This window comes from Rattus norvegicus, chromosome 2, assembly GCF_021556685.1.
Source record: "Rattus norvegicus strain SHRSP/BbbUtx chromosome 2, alternate assembly SHRSP_T2T, whole genome shotgun sequence".
NCBI lineage: Eukaryota > Metazoa > Chordata > Mammalia > Rodentia > Muridae > Rattus > Rattus norvegicus.
The window spans coordinates 207,092,409-207,116,793 of NC_141535.1; the positions used below are offsets into that span (position 1 = coordinate 207,092,409).

Sequence of the window (24,385 nt, forward strand, 5' to 3'; positions counted from 1 at the left end):
AGGTATATGATACAGTTACAACCCAAGGCAGGCACCTTGAACAAGCCTGGTTCTCAATGCTCCCTGGGACGTTTGTGAGGTCTGGAGATGCTTTTGGTTGTCACATCTTGGGTACTGGAGTGCAACTGGAGCCTACTAAGCAGAAGTTTGGGATTCTGCTAAATATCCCACAATGCACAGAAACACTTCCTGTTACGTGTCTTACGAAAGATGTGCTTATCACCCTGACTGGTGCTTTAAAATTTCCATCATTGCCTCTTCTCTTTTTGCTCCTTTCCAATATATATTCATGTGCATCTGTCTGCCCACCCCTCCCCATTCAATGGCCATGTAAGAACATATTTATTTCTGTTTTAAAGGTTAATTAATGTAGTGTTTACCTTAGGGCCTCAGGCCAAACCTCTTTCAAACAAATATTTAGCTAAGAGGAAGAAATCAGCTATTATAAATGAGGAATTGAGGGACTAGGGAGATGGCTCAATGGTTCAGAGCCCATGTTGCTCTCGCAGAGGAGTTTAGCTCCCCTCACCCTCACAGTGGTTCACAACCATCTGTAACTCCGCTTCCAGGGAATCCAATGACCTTATTTGACCTCTTTGAGTACAAGGCATGCACATGGCACATATCTATACATGCAAACTAACACACACACACACATAAAATAATGAAAGCAAATCTAAAAAACACTGAGATATCGAGAAGCTATATATGTGTGCATATGTACACATTTATATGAACATACATGTATCTATAGCTGTTTATTCCTATATCTGTATATATGTGCATATACATATTGCTGTATATGCATAATACACATAAGAGTTCATTTTCTTTTAAAGAAGAAAATCATACAGGAATGCTGAAGGGGCAAACTGCAACCTTCACCTGGCTGCATTTCAGTGGATGGCTTAGAATTTCCTTAAGTGCTACTCTCTGGTCTTAGAAAGTATAACCTTTCAGAATGGGAACCGAGCTCCTTGAATTGCTGATTCAGTTTGGTGAGAGGGAGGCAACAGAGGGGGAAAAGTCTCCTTTCTGGTACCTTTGGGCTGTGAGGTAGGGCCTAATGGATGAGTCAGTATCTCTCTTAACTCTTGATGGTGGTCAGTCATCATGTGCCAATTTAGATAAGTAGAGTACTCGAGAAAGCATTCTCAGTGCTGTCTGTTATTGGAATCTTTCTTCTCCTCGTCTATTTGCTCATGGGGACAAGAGGGCCATTTCTAAGAGGTCCCAGGTGGCTTTCATTTCCTGCTCTGTGGTAAGAACCTCCCCTGATGATTGGGAGATAATAGCCTCAATCCAATTCCAAGAAGAAAACTTAAATTTTTTTTTTTGTCTTAGAGAAAAAGACTGCACTTACATCCTGGATATGTCAAGAAGAGGTTAATCAGAAGGCAATTTTTCCACAGCTAAGGATCCATTTATCTCTTTCAGGCTTTTTTTTTGGCACTAACAAGAACTAACAATTTGATGGAGTTCACCATTAGGAGCCAAACAGACTGGAACTCATGAGGCAAAAATAACCACCAGTTCACTTCAAAAGTTTATGGCCAAAACTTTTCAGTACCGGACATTTTAGTGATTAGAAAATGTTCAACAAGTGTTCTATATTGACAGTATAAACTATGGCCTAATTAATTCTTAATTCATAAGCCACCTATGAGTAGCTTTCTAGTTCCACTGAATATATGAGCAAGCAGGGCACCGGAATAGGCAAATGGTCCTGAGGTTCATAGGCGATATGAGGCCGGACAGAATCTGAACGCAAATTTAATTTCTCTGCCTGCTCTTACTCTGTTAGCCACTGTGGAAATAAGTCTTAAAATTGAAAATTGATTTCTGTGAACGTTGATGTCACATTCATTTTGATAGGCAGTAAGAAAGGGATGTGTTATTGTTCATGGTAAGATAGTGAAGAGTGATATAGCCTCAGCTATTGGCACTATCTCATTCGATGGGATTTCACGGATGGCCCACTCCTAAGCAGACTGAGGAAGAGAAAAGGGTAACGAGTCCTTATTAAGGAGTTTCTCCTTCTGAAACCTTGTCCTTAAAAAAAATACTGTTCTAGGGAGAAAAATTTAACAGTTCCCCAGTATCATCGGCTTCACCAGAGTATTTTTTATAGTCTTTTAGTAAAATTTGGCAGAAAGAATATCCTAATCAAAGTTTCCCTTTCCCTTTTCCTTTTTTAAGTCAGGGTCTTGCTACGTAGCAACTGCCTGGTCTGAACTTGCACATAGACCAAGATGGCCTTGAACTTTCAATAATCCTCTTGCTTTTTTAATTTTCTAGTAGTAGGATTATAGATGTGCACCACTATGCCTGGTTTGAATTATGATAACCTTATTACCCCTGCTGTCAAATCCATCCCTCAATTCTTTTTAGTAATACATTTCCATGAGTTTTATATGCCTCAATGGATATCTGAAGGTAGACTAGATGTCCATTCTTTTGTGTATTTTGATGGCATACATGACTAATTCTTTTGCCCAGTAGGACATTAGCAAGTATCCATAGCTTTCAGATCATTTTCTTAAAATAGGGCTGCTTGCCTTCTATTTACCTCTCCCACCTAATCTGGAATTGCATGGTGAATTGAGTGGTTTTGAGTATACTGTCAAGCATGTACAAAGGGTCAAATGGGAAGGAGCAGACCGCTGTCCTTTCATTTTGAATGCTTAACAGTTAAGATTTTTCTGTGTGAGACTTTTAAATGTCACACCAAGCAACATTTAGGTTGACTCCTTTAAATCAAGGAAACCATTGTACTAACCATTGCACAGTTTCATGGGTGAGAAATCAAGATTTGACCCAATTTTGAGTTTCTGTCAATGAGCTGAAGAATTCTCCAGTAGTATTTTGCATTTTGGGTAATAAACTAGCAGAAAAAAGAAAAATAAGACTTTTCTACTAGTGATGGTTTATATGGACAGCTCATACAGTTTTGCTTAGTTACTTTTTAATTAGAAAAAAATTAACAACATGGCTAAAATTTCTGATAAAGAACATTTTAAAATTTATTATTATAACTTTTATTATTATTTTTGTTTTTTGAGATAAGTTTTTTTTTTCTGTGTAGCTCTGACTATCCTGGAGTTTGCTCTCCAGGACAGTCTGGCTTTGAATTCATAGAGATCCACCTGTCTCTGCCTCCTGAGTTCTGGAATTAAAGCTATGCTCCACTACCAGATAATTTATTTATTTTTTAAATCAAAACTTATGAGTGAATCCCTCTGGAAGCTCAGTGGATGTTATTGTTTATACACAACTGATTACCTTGGTCAGATGATCTCCACTGGGGACATTGGTTACTAGTAAAGGGTCAAAGGTTAAAGATATGTTGTTCCAAACTAGATTTTCCCAATAAAATTGAGGCTATGGTCAAGGTACACTGGCTGTTGCTTTGCTGGTAATCCTAACACCCTGGATGAAAAGCAGAAATGTTATTATGAATTTAAGGCTCACCTGGGCTGTAATGTTAGACCTCCCGTCTCAAAAAGGAGCAAACAAAAATATAATTGAGGGTATTTAAGCAAATCAAATAGGAGATTTAAAAATTATTTTATTTTTAACATTTGAGCACTGATAATTTTCACCAGATATTTTAGCACCTTTACTAAGAATGTATTTATTTGTTTTGCTCACCTGACATAAAGGCATATCAAAAAGACGATGCACATTGCACAGACATGTAGGTAAAGCCATGCATTGCTGAAGACCTACCTACCAGTGTAACAGTCAAAGAATGAAAGGGCACTCATAATAGTGAACATGCATTTTGCCTGGAGCTAGATCTGTTTTCTCTAATCCTGAGCATTTAAGAACAGGGCAAGGAGCACGGCAAGGAACACAATGCGGCTTTCATATGTGTAGAACTTGAAAGGCAGCACAATGGTACGGAAGCAAATGTCAGTCTGTGCTGAGGACTGGAAACAACAGATGCTTAAGAGAGCTAAATAATTTATCATCATATGCAGACAGTTTGTGCAATGGTAAGCCCGGTCTTCTAATAAGACCCTGTAAATAGTCACAACTGTTGGATGGGCTGATGAGACTACCATGGTTTGCCACTGTCATTCAGACAGATGACATTAGCATACATTGAGCTCATAGAGAAGTCTACCAATCAGAGTAAGGTTTTGTTTTTTAAGAGTATTGCTCATTAGAGAATATACGAAACAAAACTGGTTTTTAAAGAGTCATTCATACCATGTGTAAGTTATTAAAGAAGTCATTTTCAAGTTAATGCCAATAAACACACACTGCAGGCTGGTGTGGCAAAAGGGAATTGGTTAGGTTTCTCAAATGATCTGGCAGGATAGAAGTGGACTGTGTAGATTTTAATTGGGGCATGTGGATAATCCAGTAGCACTTGCCAATCACTTAATGAGAGCAAAATGATTGCAACGATAATTCGATTTTATCTCTGCTTAGGTGTCCTGAGTTTCCCAAATGACTTTCAAGTACTGTTGCAGCTAGCATATTGTAAATTAACTCAAGATCACCCAGTTGTGATTTTGTGACCCCTCCCCACCATCTCCCACGGTTGTTAAAATTTAGGGGAGGGTCAGGTGTGATGGCTTTTGCTTTCAGCACTAGGGAAAGAGAGGTGGGTGGGTCTCTGAGATTTCAAAATCAGCATGGTTTACATAGTAACTACCAGCAACAGCTACATATTTAAGGAGTAAGAGGAGGAGGAGGAGGAGGAGGAGGAGGAGAAGGAGGAGGAGGAGGAGGAGGAGAAGGAGGAGGAGGAGGAGGAGGAGGAAGAGGAGGGTTAGGGTAGGGTGAAGGAGAAAAGTGTTTATAGCAAACAAGCCATTTGAAACTATTCAGTGATGTGGGAAAAGGTATTCAGGGATTTACATAGCTGTTAACTTTCTTCATTCAGAAATGGCCACTGGCTTTGAGCCTTGTAGCCTTTAACATTTGTCCCTAATGGTGTCACAGAGTAGCTTCTATATTTTCTATGTACATCCATTTTACTTTGTTTCTTAGTTTTAATTGTTACTACTTGATTTCATGTAGATGATATTTAACCACAACATGGCTGCTCTGGTAATGGATCACATCCAAAGACCTTCTAGGCCTATGCGATCCAGTTGGCGTAACATACCTTTAATTTCCCTGACTGGAACACAGACATGCCTTTAATAAACCTGTTTAATCCCAAACAACGAAGGTAAAATTAGTTTGTAGAAGGAAGCAGCCATGTTTGAAAGTGATGTCTAACTGAGGGGCAGACATAATAACGAATCAGAGAAAGAGTTGACAGAATGAGTCAGAGATAGGATACACCCAAGTCTCATGAGAACAGACAGAAAGAGAAGCTATTTAAGAGCAGTGTAGGGAGAGCCACTTGGGAATTGGTTCAGTCAGCACAGTTTGTGCAATAAAGTTGGGTTCAGTTGTGTTTGTTCACAAGTTCCATTCAGTTTGTACAATTCATGTAGGGCAGGCCAGAAGAGGCAGTTGAAGCCAGAGAATAAGAAGGATTCAGAAGATTAGAACAAATTACCAGAGTTAGTGTGAGGCCAAGCAGAGCAATTCAGTGAGAAGCAGAGAAGAGCTAGTTTGCATCAGTCAGCTTGGAGAGGCGTTTGAGCCAGAATAGTTGAGTTGAACCAGCCAGCCAGAGTTCAGAAAGAACTGGTAAGTGTGAGTTTATTCAGCAGTCAGCCTACAAGATGACAATTACTTCTACAATTTCAAGAAGAGGGTTTATTATTTGAAGACCAACAATTATAAGTTTCTATCCGAACATAACATCTGATAACCAACTGGGGGCCAGTTCACTGTGAGTGGTCCAAATGAACTCAGCAGTACTTGTCTGATGGCAGACAAAGGATTTGTTAAAAGGAGTACATGTGGTTCATACAGGAGGTGGGTGTGGTTTGTCTTCGAGTTGCTAAATATTCCTTAAAAAATAGAAAAGCCGGGTCCCCATGGCAGCACAGATCCTTCCTCTAATGCAATGTCTCTGCTTTTGAAGATTTTATTTTCTATCACGAAGATGTAGAGAATAAATCCTTGAAGACTCCAATCCACCTCCTGATCTTTTCTGTATGTGTTTTTTTTAAACCTCATCCAAGACAAAGAGATACACATACTTGCAAAGGCTCTGAAATTTGTGTTTAAAGGCATGGAATGCCAGTTGATATGAGAAAATAAATGTAAAAATACTTTGAAAAGTTAAAGGATCTAAAGAGAGGCAAATACAGAAGCATGCATTTTCTGGGGGTTTTATGACTCTGGAGTCACCTTCAGAAGAGTGGAAGGCAAGTTCAGTGAGATGACTAAGGAACATGTGGTTCTATAGTCAGCCTTCTCAAAGCCTGGGTGTTACCACATTTATAATATTCTGTTCTTTCCTGCCTTAAGTGTAAAACTAGGTTGGGACTACCTTTGGAGGGCTCAGAACAATACTTGGGATACTGGCATCATTGGATTGAAATGGTATTATGGGGCAACCCTTAGAAGTTGTTCTAATCTTCTTGTCAACATACCCAGTGGCAGGTTTTTATTCTGGGTCAGTTATCATTCAGTATCTGTTTCTGATGACATGAGATGAGATTGCTAGGTTTGGGCAAGAAAGAAGGCATGTGGATGGGTTGAGAAAATAAAGGGGCATGAACAGAGGGAAAGAAAGTGAAACTAGGCAACATGGAAAAACATGCCATTGACAACTCAGAATCCCAGACACTGCTCCTATATGACTTTCCCTCGACCCAAAGATAATTGTGTGCTTATGATTTTTGAATTGAAAAAATAACAGTTTGTTTTTTCTTTTTTTTTAAAGATTTATTCATTTATTATATATAAGTACACTGTAGCTGTCTTCACACACACCAGAAGAGGGCATCGGATCTCTTTACAGATGGTTGTGAGCCACCATGTGGTTGCTGGGAATTGAACTCATGACCTCTGGAAGAGCAGTCGGTGCTCTTAACCGCTGAGCCATCTATCCAGCCCGAAGTTTGTTTTTTCTGTTCATTACTATTTAAGTCATTCACTATTCTATTTTTTTTCTTTTTTCTTTTTTTCGGAGCTGGGGACCGAACCCAGGGCCTTGCGCTTGCTAGGCAAGCGCTCTACCACTGAGCTAAATCCCCAACCCCCACTATTCTATTTTTAAGTCTGTCCATTCACCTATCTCACCTATCAACCCATCTACCAGCTACCACTCTTATTAGACTATTAACCTATGTATTGAGAACCATTCTTAGTACAAAGAGGAGAGAGACAGAGAGAGAGAGAGAGAGAGAGAGAGAGAGAGAGAGAGAGAGAGAGAGAGGAGTGTGAATGTGCAGCCTGCCTGCCTGCCTTTCTCTCTTTCTTTCTTTGTTTCTTTGTTTCTTTCTTTGTTTCTTTCTTTCTTGAGGTTTGGGTTTTACTGAGCTTATTTGGTTAAGACCAAGGACCCTGAATTAAAATTAATCAGTCTATCTGGGAAATTAAAAACAACAGCAGATGAGCTATTACAAATCTGGTAAAGCAATTAGTCAAATGGGGAGAAAAACATGTTTGCAATGATCTTGACTCATGTAACTGCCTCAGAATAACTTCTTGAGTGTTCCTAGGCAACAGGACTTTAATTAAAGAGACAAGTGGTGGGTTTCTCCCCCTCTTTTTCTTTCTCTTCTCTCTTAGGTTGTCACAGAGAACAGCTTGACTATGTCCCTGCTATGCGGTATTAGATATACTTATTTTTGAGTCAAAATAGGAAGGCAGAAACATTCAGAGTGGGCTATTTACACCCAAATCTCTTGCTTATTCAATGAGGCACTAGTTCCATGAAGTTGCACGTACCCTGTGTTAGGCAAATAAGATTATTCAGCATCCAAGAAGGACTGAACTTTATATTTTGACATCAATCGTTTTGGTTTTCTTTTGTCATTGAATCTTGCCTCAGGTCTTCTAAGCTAACCAAGTGATATCCTGTTATATGATATTGAGCAGACTGCATTTGTCACATACTCTGTCTCCCTTTGTGAAGGGCTTTTTTTGAGTTCTGTGGGACGTGGCTTCAGCTGTTGTCACAGCCCACTTCTTGGCTTTTCTTATGATGTAGAGTCACACAGAAATACAAGACTTCACATGTACCTTTGCCCAAACTCCAGTCTACGGAGAGAGCAGCTTCTAACTCTCTGGGCACCAACGAAAGCTTATTAACAGAAGGCAAAAGGTCAGAACAGTCCTTGGGAATGTGAAAAAAAAGCTTAGAGAACGTTTAATCATAAGTAGCTTAGCTTATCCTTCTCAAAGGGAATGCGGTGTGTTTGCCTCATTCTCCTTGGCAGTTAACCTTTTACATTTTATGCTTATGACATTTCTGTCAGGCACTCTGCATGCGCCAATTAAAGTCAGAGGTCTTTGGACATGATTCCAGAAGTAAAGAGTGCTTGAGAGGAGCTTGATTGAAGGCAATTTCTGTCATGGAGAGTTATAGGGCAGGTGTGGTAAAGGACCCAGGAAAGTAATGAAAATTTGCTGGGAACACAGTTCCTCTGTAGACTTGAGAGAGAGAGAGAGAGAGAGAGAGAGAGAGAGAGAGAGAGAGAGAGAGAGAGAGAGAGTGTCCTGGATTTCCTGTTAAGGGTGCAAGACAGCAGTTAAGTGTCAGGGTAGGGTGTCGATGCCAGCCCATGTATCTGTGTTCATGGCTGTTTGAACCAAGAGGTCAGAGCATCCATGTCAACAATCACGAAGTAAATCATTCAGAGATCACACGATGAACAGTTTGCCTCTTTAAGAGGCAAACTGAAACTCCGAGCAAAGTAGGTTAGAGGACATGGTAAGTAGCATTCTCCTGGGAGCAGTGCCTTCTCAGGTATGAATCAGGGAACCAGGCAAATTATTTTCTCAGTAATATGTTCCTGTTCTAGGATTGTGATTCAAGGACAGAAACCATGGAAACCCACTTAGTTTGTGCAATGTTTCCTCCGCCTCCCCTTTGGAAGAAAGAACACAAGGATGAGTAAAAGGCATGGCTCCACTTCAAGGTTGTGTGTGAGTTAGGGAACCCTTGAGCTCTCTCAGATATGTCAATGCTCAGGTGAGTGTCTACATAATGGGATGCCTTTAAAGGTGAAACCATGGCTTGAAATGGAAATAAAAAAATGCTAAGTCTGAGTTTTCAGAACTTAACTTTTGCTAAATATTTCTGCAGGCACAGTTCTGGTTTATGATTAGAAATTTGACTCAGATCAAAACCTAAGCTGTTAACGTTTTAGGCATGCAGTGGTCATGAGTTGGCCCTTATTGATGTTAATTTTTCTGCTTGTTAATTACCACACAGGTGGTTGTGAGATTTTCATGACATATATACAAAGTGTTTAGTATAGTGCTTGGTGTGTTGTAAGTGTACTAGAGAAACTAAGTTCTATTAGTAAGTTATAGGGAATATTAATCAGTTACTTCAAGTGGAAAGAATCCTAGCTTGGTGGTACTCCCATACATAAAGAAAAAGATGTTTTTGTACTCAAAGAAGTGAGAGAGTGCAGGCAAATAATAAGCCTACTTGGATAAAGTGCTAGGAAATATCCTAACTTTCCCGAATTTTTCTTAATTAAAAAACACAATTTTTAAAGATAGGATCTTATGTTGCCTACACTGGTCTCCCAAACTAGACTGGCTTTAAACTGTACTCCTTTGCCAAGTGCTGGGGTTATAGGTGAGCAGCACTGTGCTTAGTCTTATGTAGACCTCTTTTTTTAATTAAGATTTATTTATTTTATATGAGTATACTGTAGCTGTTCAGACACACCAGTAGAGGATATCAGATCCCATTACAAATGGTTGTGAGCCACCATGTGGTTGCTGGGAATTGAACTCAGGACCTCTGCAGGAGCAGCCATTGCTCTTAACCACTGAACCATCTCTCCAGACACACCCCTTTACAAAATTGATATATATTATCTCTCTGTGTCTCTCTATCTGTCTGTCTCTCTGTCTCTTTCTCTCTGTCTCTCTGTCTCTGTATGTGTTTTCATGCACACTTGGGTGGGCATGTGTGTTTATGAATGCCAGAGGTTGATGTTAGGATGCCTTACCTAGATACTTCTCTGCTTTTTGAAACATGGTCTCTGAAACTGGAGATGCTGATTTGCTAGACTCGATAGCCAGCAAGGACCTCCTCCCCACCCATTAGTGTCAGCCTCTGTTGTTAGGGTTACAGGTAGCCATGCCTGGCTTATTACATGGATGCTGGGAATCTTGACTCAGCTTATCGTATTGCTGTGATGGATGGCTAATATCGGTTGTCAGCTTGACATGCTTGGGAAGGGGACCCTTTCCTCTCTCAGACTGATTTGTGGGAGTTTTATTTACTAGTAATTGATGGAAAGTGTACTTGGGCTGTGTAAGAAAGGTTGCTGAGCAAGCTAGGGCTATCAGGTTAGTAAGCCACATTCCCCATAGACTCAGTGTCATTTCCTGCCTCTAGTTGTTTGCCCTGGTTTCCCCAATGAGAGATTGCAACCTCTAAGCCAAATAAATCCTTGTCTACCTCAAGCTGCTTTTGGTCATGGAATTAAACTAGAACATTGCACACATACAGAATTAGCCAGCTCCCTAGCCCTTCGATCTATACTTTCAATGAAGAGTAATATTATATATGTGTATCAGTATTTATATTGATCACCTACTATATGTAAGGGAAATCACTGTTTTCCCAAGAGTCCCGTGGTGGCTCCAATTGTCCCAACTTACACAGAAGGAAACTGAGGCTGAGAGAGGTGGAAGGAGATAGCTAGACTCACATTCCATGGGTGGTAGAGGAGATTTAGAAGCCCAGGTCAAGCTGTCACCAAAACCATGAACATAGATAGAAGGAATGAACACTCCACAGGCAGGGTCTGGCCCTGTTGTGAACTCTGAGGCAATGGCGTCATTTCTATTTTGATGTCCCCATTTAACTCTTATCCTTTTGCTGAGGGGCCTGGCAGAGCAGCAAATGTCACTCCCAAGCAGGCACCTAAGTGAGAAATCACAGGCATTCACTTGGATTCTTTCTCTGCTCAGGGAAGGAGGCATGACTGCTTACTTTGATTGCTTCAGTTGGTTGTGGAGGCAACAGTAGGAGCCTCCTGATTTTATTGGTCAAAAGGGCTTCTTAAGCCCCATGGTAGTTACTTGGGTGGAAGATTGAATTGAAAAACATGAACCTGAGTATTTAGCAGCTTTAGAAAGACCCGAGGAAAAAACTCTTCAGTGGCCAGGTAAAGTTGCTTGGCAACAGGATTTTATTATAGGGGGCATCTGTGGGACTGCTGCAACACAGACAAGGCACAGATATCATGCACACTCATATTTTATTTCAGAACAGTCTGTTCTTGCACATTAAAAAAACAGATAAACACACCTCTAGAGGTCAATGAAGATGTGGACTCTACTAATTCCTTTCTAATGCATCTCTTTAGGATAGGTCTTTTGAAAAGCTCTTGGTTATTTGATTATTTTTGATACTAGCCCATATCAGCTGCGTCATTGCTTCCAAACTCTTGTACTGAGAACTCTCTTTTCTAGCTGCAGAACTCTGGATTTAGAGCTGTCTGTTCTTCATGCGCCCTGTGGATGGGCATAAAGTCCCCTACTTTCTTTGAGCCCATTTCCTTATCTGACATGGAGTCGTTTTTAGGATTGCTGCGACTGTTAAAATACGTTTAGTTAAATACTTCATATACAGCCCCTTTCAAACACCATTAACTATTTTTATTATCATCATCATTATTATTATTATCTGTGGACTAAATAAATCTGGGGCTCATTAAGGAGTCCTGATGGCTTAACAGCATCGTGAAAGTCCAAAATTAAGTTATAGCAAAATGCTAGGAGTGGCAACTTGGTAAAGAGAATAGAAGAGAGTTGGCAGGTTTGGGAGAAAGAACAAAGGGACAGAATATGGCTGAAGACTTCCTAGGAGAGATAATACCTTTCTGTGAGAGCTGAGTCTCCAAAGGTCGATGTGTGACATTTTGAAGGCACTGAGAGAACTAGACGAGGGAATACCGGCCCGTCTGCTTTTTCTCAGATCTCGGCAAAAAGTGATGGATGTCTTTCTCTAAAGGTTATTAAGACCAAATGGGGACAGTATATCCTCTATACCTCATTAAACATCTCCTCCCTCTTTAAAATTCTTGATCAGACAGGAGCCCTGTCTAGACAGCCATTATCAGTCCAGCTAGAAGCTATGTGCTTCTTGGAGCATTCAGGCGAAGCTAAAAGGCAATCAGAGAATCCTAGTAAACTCTCTGGGATTACGCAGAATTGCTGCCTTGACCTGTCCCCGGAGGCTGACTGTGTACAGCCACTTAGCCTATCATCAGGGACAAGGGGAGTTGTAGGTGTTTGATATGTTGGAAAGGCTGGAAAAGGAGATTCTGAAGTGAAGCAAGGAGGTGTCAGCATGGCGGGAAGGCTTACAGGGATTAGCCTGGGAGTCGTTAGAGATAAGACACCCCTGACACCCGTTTTTGTGGCATTACTAACAACCCCATCTTATATGTGAACCTCCCCGTTCTTTCGACGACCACCAGCTCTCTTTTGAGAAGAGCTCCAGTAGGGCCATACCTGAGGATGCTTTGCTCTAGAACCTGGGTCTGGTGTTGGTCTTGCTGATTCTGCTTCTTCATCTCGTCGTGTTCTTTTCCACTGCCAATTCCGTCCAGGAGCCATTTCTCCCTCAAGGCTTTTTTCTGACGTCAGGGGATATAAACATATGTTCTTATAGTTGCCAATAATTCCCCAAATTTCTCACTGCTTGCACGTCTTATGCACGGCAACAGTGGGCATATGAACAGAGATTAGGTTTTCCCACTGACTTGGCTCAATAAATCTGACATTTCCCCCTCTTTGTAACCTTCCTGGCCCTTCTCTTCTTTAAAAAGGAAACAAATAAATATTGCAATAATTACAAATAACTATTGCAATCATGTAAAAATCTGTCACAATAAAGTGGTCTGGAGATTATAGATAAATGCACAGACCATGGGTTAGAGACCACTGGGTGAAGCAAGAGCCCACATCGTTGTGTTTTATTGACCATTTCAGACTTTTTCAGTCATGTCATCTAAGTAACACAGGCCACAAAGGGTCTTTTCTCAGATAATCTAGACCTTTCTAACAGCGTTGAGCTTTTTACAAAACTGTTCCCTCTCCAGACCCAGTGGATAATAGTAACATAGGCTTGTATTAGTGTGGGGTTTAAGATACCAAGATAAGAATATTACATGGATTTTAATTTATATTTATTGATGGAATTTGAGGATAACTAATGTGTAAGATAGAAGATATTCACTTTCTTATATCTGTCAACATGTTAGGAAAAAAAATCTCTTGTCACCTTCAAATTTTGTGACTTGTAATAGTGGGCAAAGTAAAGAGGACTCATTTTTTCCCCATTATCCTACCTCCATAAATTTGGTGTTTTCTTTTTATGAAACCTTTACATTCTTTTCTGAAGCTAGTTTCTCATATGAGTGCATGTGTGTGTGTGTGTGTGTGTGTGTGTGTGTGTGTGTGTGTGTGTGTGTGTGTATGTGTGGTCTATAGTGTGTACAAATTTCTGTGTATATACCTGTGTATGAGACTCTACACATGCACACATGTGCTGGTAGATGTGGAGGTCAGAGGTCACTGCTGGTGTCTTCCTCTCCAGTTCTCCACCTTAGTATTTTAAATTACATTTTACTTATTTATTTTGTGTACAGGGGCGGTGCATATGCCCCGAGTTCCGATGTGGAGGTCAGAAGACATCTCGAATTTTCTCCCTCAACTCTATGGGTCCGGGATGGAATTTAGGTCACCAGGCTTGGCAGTAAACAGCTTTACCCAGTCAGTCATCTTGCTGGCTCTCTACTTTATTTTTGAGATAGGATTTGGCTCACCGATTTGGCCGGACTGGTTGACAGCAAGCCCCTGTCTTCACTTTCTCAGAGCTAGGATTACAGGTGCCCACTGGTGTGCTTGGATTTTTATATGTGTGCTGGAGATCTCAACTTAGGTCCCCGAGCTTCTATGGCAAGCACTTAACCAAGTGAGTCATCTTTCCTGCCCTTTAAACCTTATTTACGAGCAAATCCATCCTGATGCATGAGTGAGTTCCAGTCTTTATGGATTGTCCATAAGACCTTACCACTCGCTTGCCTGTTGATCTGAGAAACACTCCGATGGCACAGTCTGATGACACCAAGCTGGGTGAGCCACGCGGTAATCTCATGACACCACTAGGTTAACTACTTCATGACAATGAGGTTCACAGTCAAGAGGTATATTATGGGCTGCTACTGCTGCTCCCTGGTAGCCTGTTTCCCTAGTGTGTATGAGGGCCTGGGTCTACTCACCATCACCACTAAGGCAGATAACGGAGCCCAAATCCCTAGTAACTAAATGAAACCACAAGAGATACGGTGACATGCAAGCCACACTGGTCAGGTTTTACAGAACGGTCTCCTGAACTGTTGCTGCATTTGCACTCATCAATTACAGTAGACTTGGGATGAATTGGTTTTCTTTTTTACTGTGAGTTGAATGGACTTATAGAAAAGAAAAAGAAGTCTATAATGGCTGTATTTTACTAATGGATGCTATCACAGACAAGGGGGTTTGCAGCACATTTATCTCAGATTTACTAGATTGGGATGTTAATAAATGGAAATTTGCATGTACAAAATGATCCAGGCACTCTTCTCTCTGTCTGTCTCTCTGTGTCTGTCTCTCTGTCTCTCTGTCTCCCTCTCTCTGTGTGTGTGTGTGTATGTGTGCGTGTGTGTGTGCATGTTGTACAGGAGGAGATGCTTGCACATGCCTGTGCCTATGCTATTTAACGTGTGCCACTGTGGTATAAGGAACTAGCTTGCACTCTGGGGAGCAGTGAAGAGTCATAGGAGGCGGGACAACTGGATAGAAAAGAAAGTCGAGAAGCTGGTAACTATGACACCGATAGAACTTTCATAACTTGGTGAAATAGCGTAAAGTTGATTTTTAACATACTTTTGCACATTCTTCAGTCTGGTTTTGGAATTGGGCCTGGTTTCTGTTGGACTAGGAATGGTTTCTGCAAACCTGGAAGAATGTTGAAATAGCCACTCTTTGCCCTTATTCCCTCTGCAGTCAATGCCCCTTGTATAATGTTGACCACAGGACAAATGTCATTATGAGTCATATGTCAGTTATTTTAAAGGCACAGAACAAGCTTTGTTATATTTTTATGGTCTCGTGTAGTACTTTGAAAGGAATAGGTGCTTTATCAATATCTGCTCACCAAAAGGCCCTATAAACATTGTACCTATGTAAATTCTGCTTATCCTGAGGCTCTACTTAAACCTTACCTCTTTATGAAAACCTGATTTGACGACCTCAAGTTTACACAATTAATGTTTATAGTCTAAATAAAAACAGAACCGTTTAACTTGTCTTCTTAAATTTAATCTTAATTTCTTGAATTAGGACATGGTATTTCCTTTTCCACCTCATCTCTTCCCTTTTGGGTTTTTGAAGGAAAGTGGAGAACATCTTGGGTCAGAAAAAAAATGAAAGCCTCTTGCTTCAGGTACAGGCAGGCCCTGGGGCAGAGTGTATGGCTGTCGAGGGCTGGTGTTTAGCAGATCATTTGTATGGCGCAGTGTATAATCTGCACCACAGTGAACAGCAGTCCCAAGCTTGGTAAAAGCGTTGATTAGATTAGAAAATGCTTCTTGATTCCAGAAAGCACATTAATAGAAAAGATTACATGTTTTTGTTGGGACTGTTTTTGACATGTACTGTTATAAAGGCCACCTCAGAAATGGATCTTTGAGTGAGCGTGTGAGCCTTTTCCTGTGTGAAACCTGCTTCTACAAACAAGCTGAAGGAATATTTACATTCTTCCTGTTACTGTGAGCTTGGCAGTTAACATGCTCTTCTATACTACAAGGATAGTAGTCCTTGAGTTCCAGATATGCATTGGCTTACTCTGAAGTAGGAAACTCTTTAATGCAAGATCCAAATTGTGTATGTGTGTCCTTGGAACGGGGAGGGGGAGGGGGAAGGGGAGGGAGAGAGGGAGAAAAAGAAATAATTTTGGATCAGTTTCAAACATTGAGAATTGACTGACTTCATTCGAATTGCTACGTTTTGGTTTTCGTTGATTTTTCTAGGTGTGTATGTATTTCTTGAGTGTGTCTACTACGCAACATAAATTCAGTGTGACACTTTGTAAGGCTATCAGGTTAATTGTGACTTTCAACCATCTATCAAACAGTGGAAATGTCACCTTCGACAGGAACACAGGAGTCAACAGAATCCAGAGGACCAAGGTTAACCAGAATACTGAATGATATGCCTTTTCAGAGGCCCATACTTTTTTCATTAGGAAAATGGATTTAGCTGAATCTGGCAAGTTTAAGTTTGTGGATCTTATGACTGTGTGGCATTGTTCATTGAGGGAATTTGTTCGATCTATTGATAGCAGCCCTGCCAGATAAGAACAGTTTCCTGCTTGGGCCTATTCACAAGGAGCTCCTGTTTGTCCTTTACTTGGATCCTGTGGCTAAAACTACGTAATAAAATGTTGAAACCCAATGTGCTTTAATTACAAAATGACCACACCCTGTGGAAGATGTAAAGTCTGAGTTTTCAAATGGGGATTTATTTATGGTGATGATCTCATGTTCTGTCAAAACAAAATAAAATAGAAACCCAACCATATGCAAACAACATTGGTCTCATTGCATGGAGCTTTGGAAGACAAGCACCCTTGACCCAGCAGGCGAGACACTGTCTGCTCTGCCGCCCCTGGGGAAGGGTTGGCCTTTCATTCATTTCAAAAGGAACTTCCTAGCTGGCTCCAGTCCCCAGGGATGTTAAACAAGGCTGCGACAGGGCCAAATTCTCAAGATTACTGAGGAAGGTTTGGAAACTCTTCCCTTACAGAAGCAATAAGACCACGTTCCCAACCTTCTCCAGGTTTGCTAAAAGGTATTGCTTGAATTTGCAAATATCAGAGGCCTCCTTGGCCTCTTCCCTGCTGATTAGAAAGGTGATTGAGCTGGCCTGGGAAATCTTCCTCTGCTAGAGCAACTTTCCTGTGGGGTGGGTTTATGAGTGGTGCCAGGCTATTTGAACACAAAACCATTGAAAGAAAATGGAAGTCGGATGTTGGTTACCTTTAGATGTTGGTGTTTCAATTTTTCTTCCTCTATTTTCAGACGCTTCTGTGAGATTTCTTCCTGTATCTTTCTTTTATCCTGAAACAAAGAAAAGGTCAAGAGTAATTAATTTTAAAAGTTTCGCCAGGTATGTAGCTGGAGGTCATCACTGTCTGAAGGTCAAGGCAGCTTTACATTTTGGCTTTGGTAAGAAGCCGCACTGAAAATGTCTTTTTTTTTTTTTTTTGAAAAGGGAGAGAGAAGTTGGGGGCGATGGTGGTGGGGGAAGTGACATAAGAGATTTATCTTAAGGAACGTAACACAAAAATGTGTTTTAATGGGAGTTTTGCCATTTTTCTTTCTCTTTGCCCTGTTTCTCCCCTCCTCATTAGGCTGGTGAAACAGACTGAGGAGAGAAGTAACAGAAGGTGTGTTTAAGGAGGGAGTTTTGAAACAGGGCCTGAGGAGACTTCTCCTGACACGGGTTGAAGACATTGCTAGGTGAAAGGCCTACACATGTAGAAAACAGGATAGCAAAAGAGCGAGGAAGCCAGAGTGTGGAGTGGCTTCCTCCTTGTAGAAGAGAAAGACAATGAAGAAAGAGAGCTTAGATAATGCCCTTCTCCATTAACTGAGGTGGCGAAGAGTAATTCATGGCAAGATATATTTTCCGTCAAATCTGAACACAGTACCTCAGTGAATGAACCATGGAGCCAATCAACTGAACAACAACCTCACAACCTCTTCCACACAAATGAGCAGAATGGTGGCGCTCGCGGGTTCTATTCTCTAGGAAACAGCACCCACACTAAACAGGCAGTTTGGGTTTGGTTTCTGACACTTCTGGTTATCTGCTTCATGGCATTGGACAAAGTCCCATGGTGCCTCAGTGACCTTGTCTGTGAAATGGGGAAACTGAAGGTACCGACCTTATAAGATGTGAATGCTGGACAAACGAGGAGCTGTGAAAATTCTCTGTCTGCCTAGGAGTATTAAATAAATAACTCCATAACTTGGCATTCATACAGAAAGCACGGACTCACGCTTGGCTTCCATGGGTCCCAAATGCCTTAGAGATATACCGGCTACAGTCGATACATTTGCTTAGCCAAGTTAAAAGGAAAAAAAAATCCTTATTTTCTCATTACAAAAGGAAAAAAAAGAAACCTGAGGTGATCTCATTCTCCATCTTATTTATAAGGGTTTGTCTTAAATCTGCTCTCAAAACTCAAAATTCTCGGTGCATAAAATTTTGTGGCCAACAAAGGCGTCTGAAAAAAAGTATTCTGAGGCCCCGCCGGGAGCTCGTGCTGAGGGAAGAGTGTGAGACTCTTTGGCAGCGTTATTGAGACAAGTACACAGCTTCCTGGCGTGAGCCCTTTGAAGACTAAAAAACTCTTCATATTTGATGTGGAAGTTCAGGTACATTTGTTGAAAAACAACACGTTAATCCTCAGATGCTCACTGGGTTTCCCTTTGTGTGCAGGAAGAATAGGAGACTTCATCAACATTGTTTTTTTAAAATTTTTGTAAACAGTAGCCTTTGGAGGGAAAAATAACTTGGCAACAAAGAAGCTTGGGCCTTTAGAACCACTTTTTTAAAGATTTATTTATTATATATAAGTACACTGTAGCTGTCTTCAGATACATCAGAAGAGGGCATCTGATCTCTTTACAGATGGTTGAGCCACCATGTGGTTGCTGGGAATTGAACTCATGACCTCTGGAAGAGCAGTGGGCTGCTCTTAACCGCTGAGCCATCTCTCCAGCTCCCAGAACCACTTTTTTAAATTTTAGGTTTTTTTTTTTTTTTTTTGGTGTGTGGGTGTGGTGGGGGTGGGGGTGGGGGTGGCGGACGGGGTGCATATAGTCTAGTCATTGGTCACAACATTCTGTAAAAACTCCGTGAGCCAATTCTCCATTGTCATTGAGAAAGTATTCATAGCAATTTGTTTGTGCCAGACATTTTAGTTCCCCATAGGCACTATATAACTTAATAAGTTATAATAACAAAGTTATAATAACAAAAGAAAATAAGGATTTTCTTTTGGACAAGGAAGAAATGGATGTTTGAGGGAGATTAACTATTCAAATTCTCATAACTGCCAAGTGATGGAGTCAGGATTTGAACCTGGACAACTTGTGATCAGCCTCGGCACTCTTAACTGGGCCATTGTAGCATTTAAGCTAAGACTGAACCCACAGTGAACTAGTCTATGGGGGGAGGGCGGCAATGGGGGGAGGGTTGGGAGGGGAACACCCATAAGGAAGGGGAGGGGGGAGGGGGATGTTTCCCCGGAAACCGGGAAAGGGAATAACACTCGAAATGTATATAAGAAATACTCAAGTTAATAAAAAAAAAAAATGAAATAAAAAAAAAAAAAAAAAAAAAAAGAAACTCCTTGAGCAAGCCCCATTGCCTCTGTTCTCCGTATTCTGAAGCCTTAAGGTTGGGGAGGTAGCCTCAGGACAGGGCCTCAGGAGGAGGACCTATTGTTATTAGTTTAGTTGCTTAGGAGTGACACTCCTCACTCTTCTCCAGGGGTAGCTCACAGAGAGGTGCACAGGACATGTGGTTCAGTGATCGCAGAAGTCAGAAGCCAGGGATACCTCCTTACTCTCTGTGGCTGCCAGGTTCTGCTGATTTTCTCTTGGGGTTAGTAATCAAGGAGTGGAAACTGTGGGTAGAGGCGGAACTTCTAAATGTTTTGGCAAAGTGGGGATTATGCAAGTGTTGCTTGGGAATCTGAGTGTTTTGTCCTTGGAAGGTAACGTGATGCCTCCCTCCCATCAGTGAAGCAGGTGGGAAGGTTATAGCATGATCCTATTTTAAGATAGGAGTGGCTTTTTTTTTCTTATAAGGTATTAATGAGCAGTAGGTTATTATTCCTTTGCTAAGTTTGATAGTAATATAGAAGCATTACTGAAAATGCTCTGGGAACAATTTAGTTTTAGAGTCAACCTTAAGTTTTATACAGAGCTCTACAGCTACTGTGCCAGAAGTTACCAGCCAGCTAGACCCTCTCCAAATAAGCGTGGAGGAAAATCTAGCTGTGCAGTGCTACTGCTTCCCCAGACTTTCCTAACATAAGACTCAGCGTGCTGGGCATTTATTACTGTGACTATTCCTGTGACTTTCATTATTGATTACATCATCGGTGTACAATTAGACGTTTTTGACCAACTAGAGTTTTGTTCCATGAACAACTGCCTGGATTTTTGGTTGCTTTACTTAGCTCATTTCAGCAGTTGAGAGCCAGAAATATCAATTCTGTTAAAGACTACCTCTTACTTTGTTTGTGAGCCTAGCCTTTTATGGCTGAACTGTCTCTTCAGCCCATACCTCTTACTCGGAAAATTAATCTATTCACTTTGTGCAACGGAAAGTCGTGATGTCCATGTAGTACACAATGATATTAACCCAATCTTGAATTTCATAAAAGTGAGCATAATACTTGGGAATATATTGCAGAGATGTTGCTGATTAATTATTGATCCGTAATATTCACATATGATTGATTCTTCCAGGCAGGATTTATATTAAGTTATTTTATTATTAATTTATCCAATACTTAGGTACAAATGTAATATTCACATCAGTAGGCGTTTTGCAGTGTTTCAAAACTATTGAGAAGCTGGCAAGATGGTTCAGTGCACAAAAGTGTTTGGTATGCAAGCCTGACGAGCTAACTTTGACCTCCAGAGATCACATTTAAAGAATAGGCTGGCTGCATACAGTGGTGCCCTCCTTTAATCCCAGCTCTCAGGATGCTGAGGTAGGCAGATCTCTGTGGGTTTGAGATTAGTCTGGTCTACGTAGTGAGTTCCAGGACAGCCAAGGTTTCACAGACAGAAACCTCCCTGCCCCACTCCTACAAAACCTACCAGGCCAAGCCAGGTATAATGTCACCCATCTCTTTAATTCCAGCACTCAGAATTCAGAGGCACGCAGATCAATGTGAGTTTAAGCACAGCTTGGTCAGCACGGATCTGGGCTATGGAGAGAGACCCGGCCTTAAAAATAAAAGCCAGATGTGACTGCACTCATCTGTAATTCCAGGTCTCCTATGGTGTCTCCTATGGGAGACAGACAGGAGAGACCCTTGCTTTAATAAGGTGGAAGGATGCAGTGGAATTCCTCCCTAATTAACTGAATAATAAAGAAGATGAGAAGCTAATCACTGGGTGAGGAGGAGGTGGGCCTTCTGGTCCGAGAGAGGAAGAGGGAATGCAGGAGGAGGACACTTCCTTTTAGACTTCGAGGGGATCGAAAGCGGATAAAATGTCGGTCGAGGACTGTTAGATCTGGTGGCGGAATCCACCAGAATCTGCCACCAGAAGATTTCTAATGTAGAATAGTTGATGAGCTTAGGACAATAGATTCCATGCCCAGTGGTTGTGTTATCTGTTGATTCTAAACTAAGATTGTGGGTGTTTTCCATTTCGAAGAGGCGACTCAGCTGAGCTCCAGAAGAAAGCTAACCGCAGTGAAGCATGGGTTGGTGAGAGTGTGCTCCCAGCTAGCCGTGGAAATTTTGGAGTGCTGGGCGGTTTGGTGGCAGCTAGCTGCAGGGGTCGGATGGTTGGGAAGTGGTGCCACAGTGGTTCAGTGGCAAGCAAATTGCAGGAAGATTGGTGGACCAGCACTTGGGAATAGCCATGAGGGCGGGGAGACCACCGTGGCTGGAGAATAGCCAGCAATAGTGAAGACTGATTTTTAATAATTGCATGCTACAGAGAGGACTGACTCCTGAAAACTGTCTTGTGACCTCCACATGTGCATGGGGCATGCATGTGACTGCATTCATACAAGCAATCCACACACACACACACACACACACACACACACACACACACGCACACTATACTTACTAATTCAGAAGTGGAGACTTTTCTAACATTCTCATGAAGAAGAAAGATAATTTCTGTAGGAAACTGCTGTCTGAAAATCATAGTGACAGTCATAACTTAGGCAAAAGGTTGGCCCTATGAAGTTGAAAAGAGACTGGAAGAGCTTCTAGCCGATGTGGTCAGGAGAGGATGTGGGACAGCCTGGGTGATGGCTGGGGACTAGAGAATGGGGAGACAGGGCAATCAAGTCAAAAGTCCGGTGTGAGCTAGAGTCTGAAATGGGAACACAGGACATTATTTGGAACAGCAAATATGACAGCTACATTTCTACATCGGAGTAGCATGTAATAAACTAAGAATAAATAACAAGAAAAGAGCAGATTGCTGATGGACAATCTTGAGTTGCCATGACAAGGGGCCTGGTACTTATTTAGGTTTGAGATAGCAAGCAGTGAAGAGTTTTCAGGGAGAAAGGAAGAACAGTTACACTCCTAGTTATGGAAGTTGAGCACAGCCTCACTGTGGTGTAGGGGAGTTGAAGGAGACCTGGTCAGACTATTGCCACAAGGCCGTGAACACTTGGACTGAAGAAGCAGAATGAGTGGATTCTGAGACATATGGAGGAGGGGGAGGCAAAGCTCGAGTGGGACACAGTTTCAGAGAAGAGTGGATTCAGTCACAGAAACGGGATATTCAGGGAAGGATAGAAGACTTTGGAATTCCTACCAAGTTGGAGGTGCCCCTGGGTGGAGGGAGATGAAAAGACGGCTCTGAGTGGAGATGAAGGAGGGGAAGCTTTGGGAGACGGATGACAGCATGCTGGGGATACTGTCTTACGAGAGGACTGAAGGGCTCTAGCAGGCCAGAGCACAGCAAACATGATGCCAACAGTTTTGATCTTTTCCCCTTTTCCCCAATTCCCTCTCCCTAAACCAAGCCACCAAGGTCTACTCTCCCCCCCTTTACTTTTAGCTATTTCCTCTTTCTGAGGTGGACCATTAAGGCCTAGCTATCGAAGTATTGAAGTCGAGCAATCAGCAATCAAAAGCTCCCTGTTAGCTACCCTAATGTACACACCCAACTAAAATTAAATCTCATCCTAACACATGGGTTTCCCATTTTTCTTTATAAACTGCCATTTGCCTATAGGCCACATCTGTCTTCTCTCTCTCCAGAGCTAGTCTTTTGTCCTTCTGGGTGAATGACTTGTTTCACTCTCCCTTGTCCTGTTTCTTTCCTCCCCCTTGTCTCATATTCCTTGACTTTTGTCCCTCTGGGGCAAATAAATCTTTGTGCTGGGAACTTGGTGTGTCCTGTGCTGATGCCTATGCTTTCAAGAAGGAAGGCCGGGGAAGATCCTCTGTGAAGCTCTTAGGCTCAGGAAATTTTAGATTCAGTCAGGTATTATTTGTAATGAAACTTGATGAATTGGACCACATGACTAAAAGAAGCACTTGGAAGGTAAACGCAATGCAAGCTGTATGAGATTTATTGCTCACACGGTCCAAATACTTCATTTGACCAGTAAGAGTTTATCTTAGGTAGTACAATAAAGCAACTTGCTTAATAAGCTTTTTCTTAATAAGTAAGAAGAGCTCATGAATTTACAATCCTGGACTCCATTCACTTCTTAGTACTCTCTCCATAAAGGAAGGGAAAGGCCTGGGCGAGAACAGCAGGTAAATTTAGGTGAAGGTAAAGAAAGAGGCATCCTGTTGATTTTACAGATCCTACTTGGACAGGAAGAACACATTAATGGTGTCTTCCTGAAGAAACCGGAAGGGGCAGGTTGGAACGATGGGAGCATTTGATTAGTCAAATGTTTTCAGATTCAACCTCTTAGAAGCAGAGTAGCTTGTGACATCATGACCCATTTGTCGTTATTTTCACCCCCAGTATCAGAAGAAGAACACTAGAAGTTGCTTATTTGAATTTACAATCCACCAATGAGCTGAGCTGGTGGAGGATGTGTTAAGTAACCATAGCCTTGAGAGTACTAGGCAGGCACACGATTCTTAGAGACAAATTCTGACTCATTGAAGAAGTTTACGGAATTTTAGTGAAAGTAGACCTAAAGAGCTCTTGGAAAAACTTATTTAAAAAAATCCTTCAGGTGGGTGGAGGATGGCACAGTGGCAGAGCCCTTGCCCAGCCTGTAGGATCCTGATTCCAGCATTGGAAAAGAGTTCTTGAAAAAGGAACGTCAATAGGGTAGGCAGATCACGAGGCCTGGGCAACTTGTAAATGGAAATATCTACCTCAATGAAAAACCGTGTCAGCAATGAAGAGAAGAAAGCTATGGATCAAGCAAAAACAAGCCCATTTAAGTAGTTTATCATCTAACTGAGACTCTTCCCAATTATCTCACAGAATGGAAAACAAAAATAAAATGGTAGCAACCA

The 24,385-nt window shown here is 41.5% G+C and overlaps 1 protein-coding gene and 1 long non-coding RNA gene across 2 annotated transcripts in view; one reads left to right on the top strand and one right to left on the bottom strand.

Annotated features, from left to right (window-relative positions):
- Positions 1-24,385, bottom strand: part of Palmd (palmdelphin) — a 49,348-nt gene that overhangs the window by 16,097 nt on the left and 8,866 nt on the right. Inside the window, 2 exon segments of the mRNA NM_001025688.1 lie at positions 12,577-12,701; positions 17,151-17,231. Coding sequence (NP_001020859.1) covers positions 12,577-12,701; positions 17,151-17,231 — 206 coding nt within the window.
- Positions 17,193-18,163, top strand: LOC102548639 (uncharacterized). Its single transcript, XR_015676813.1, has 2 exons — positions 17,193-17,280; positions 17,525-18,163. It is a non-coding gene; the product is annotated as an uncharacterized LOC102548639 (long non-coding RNA).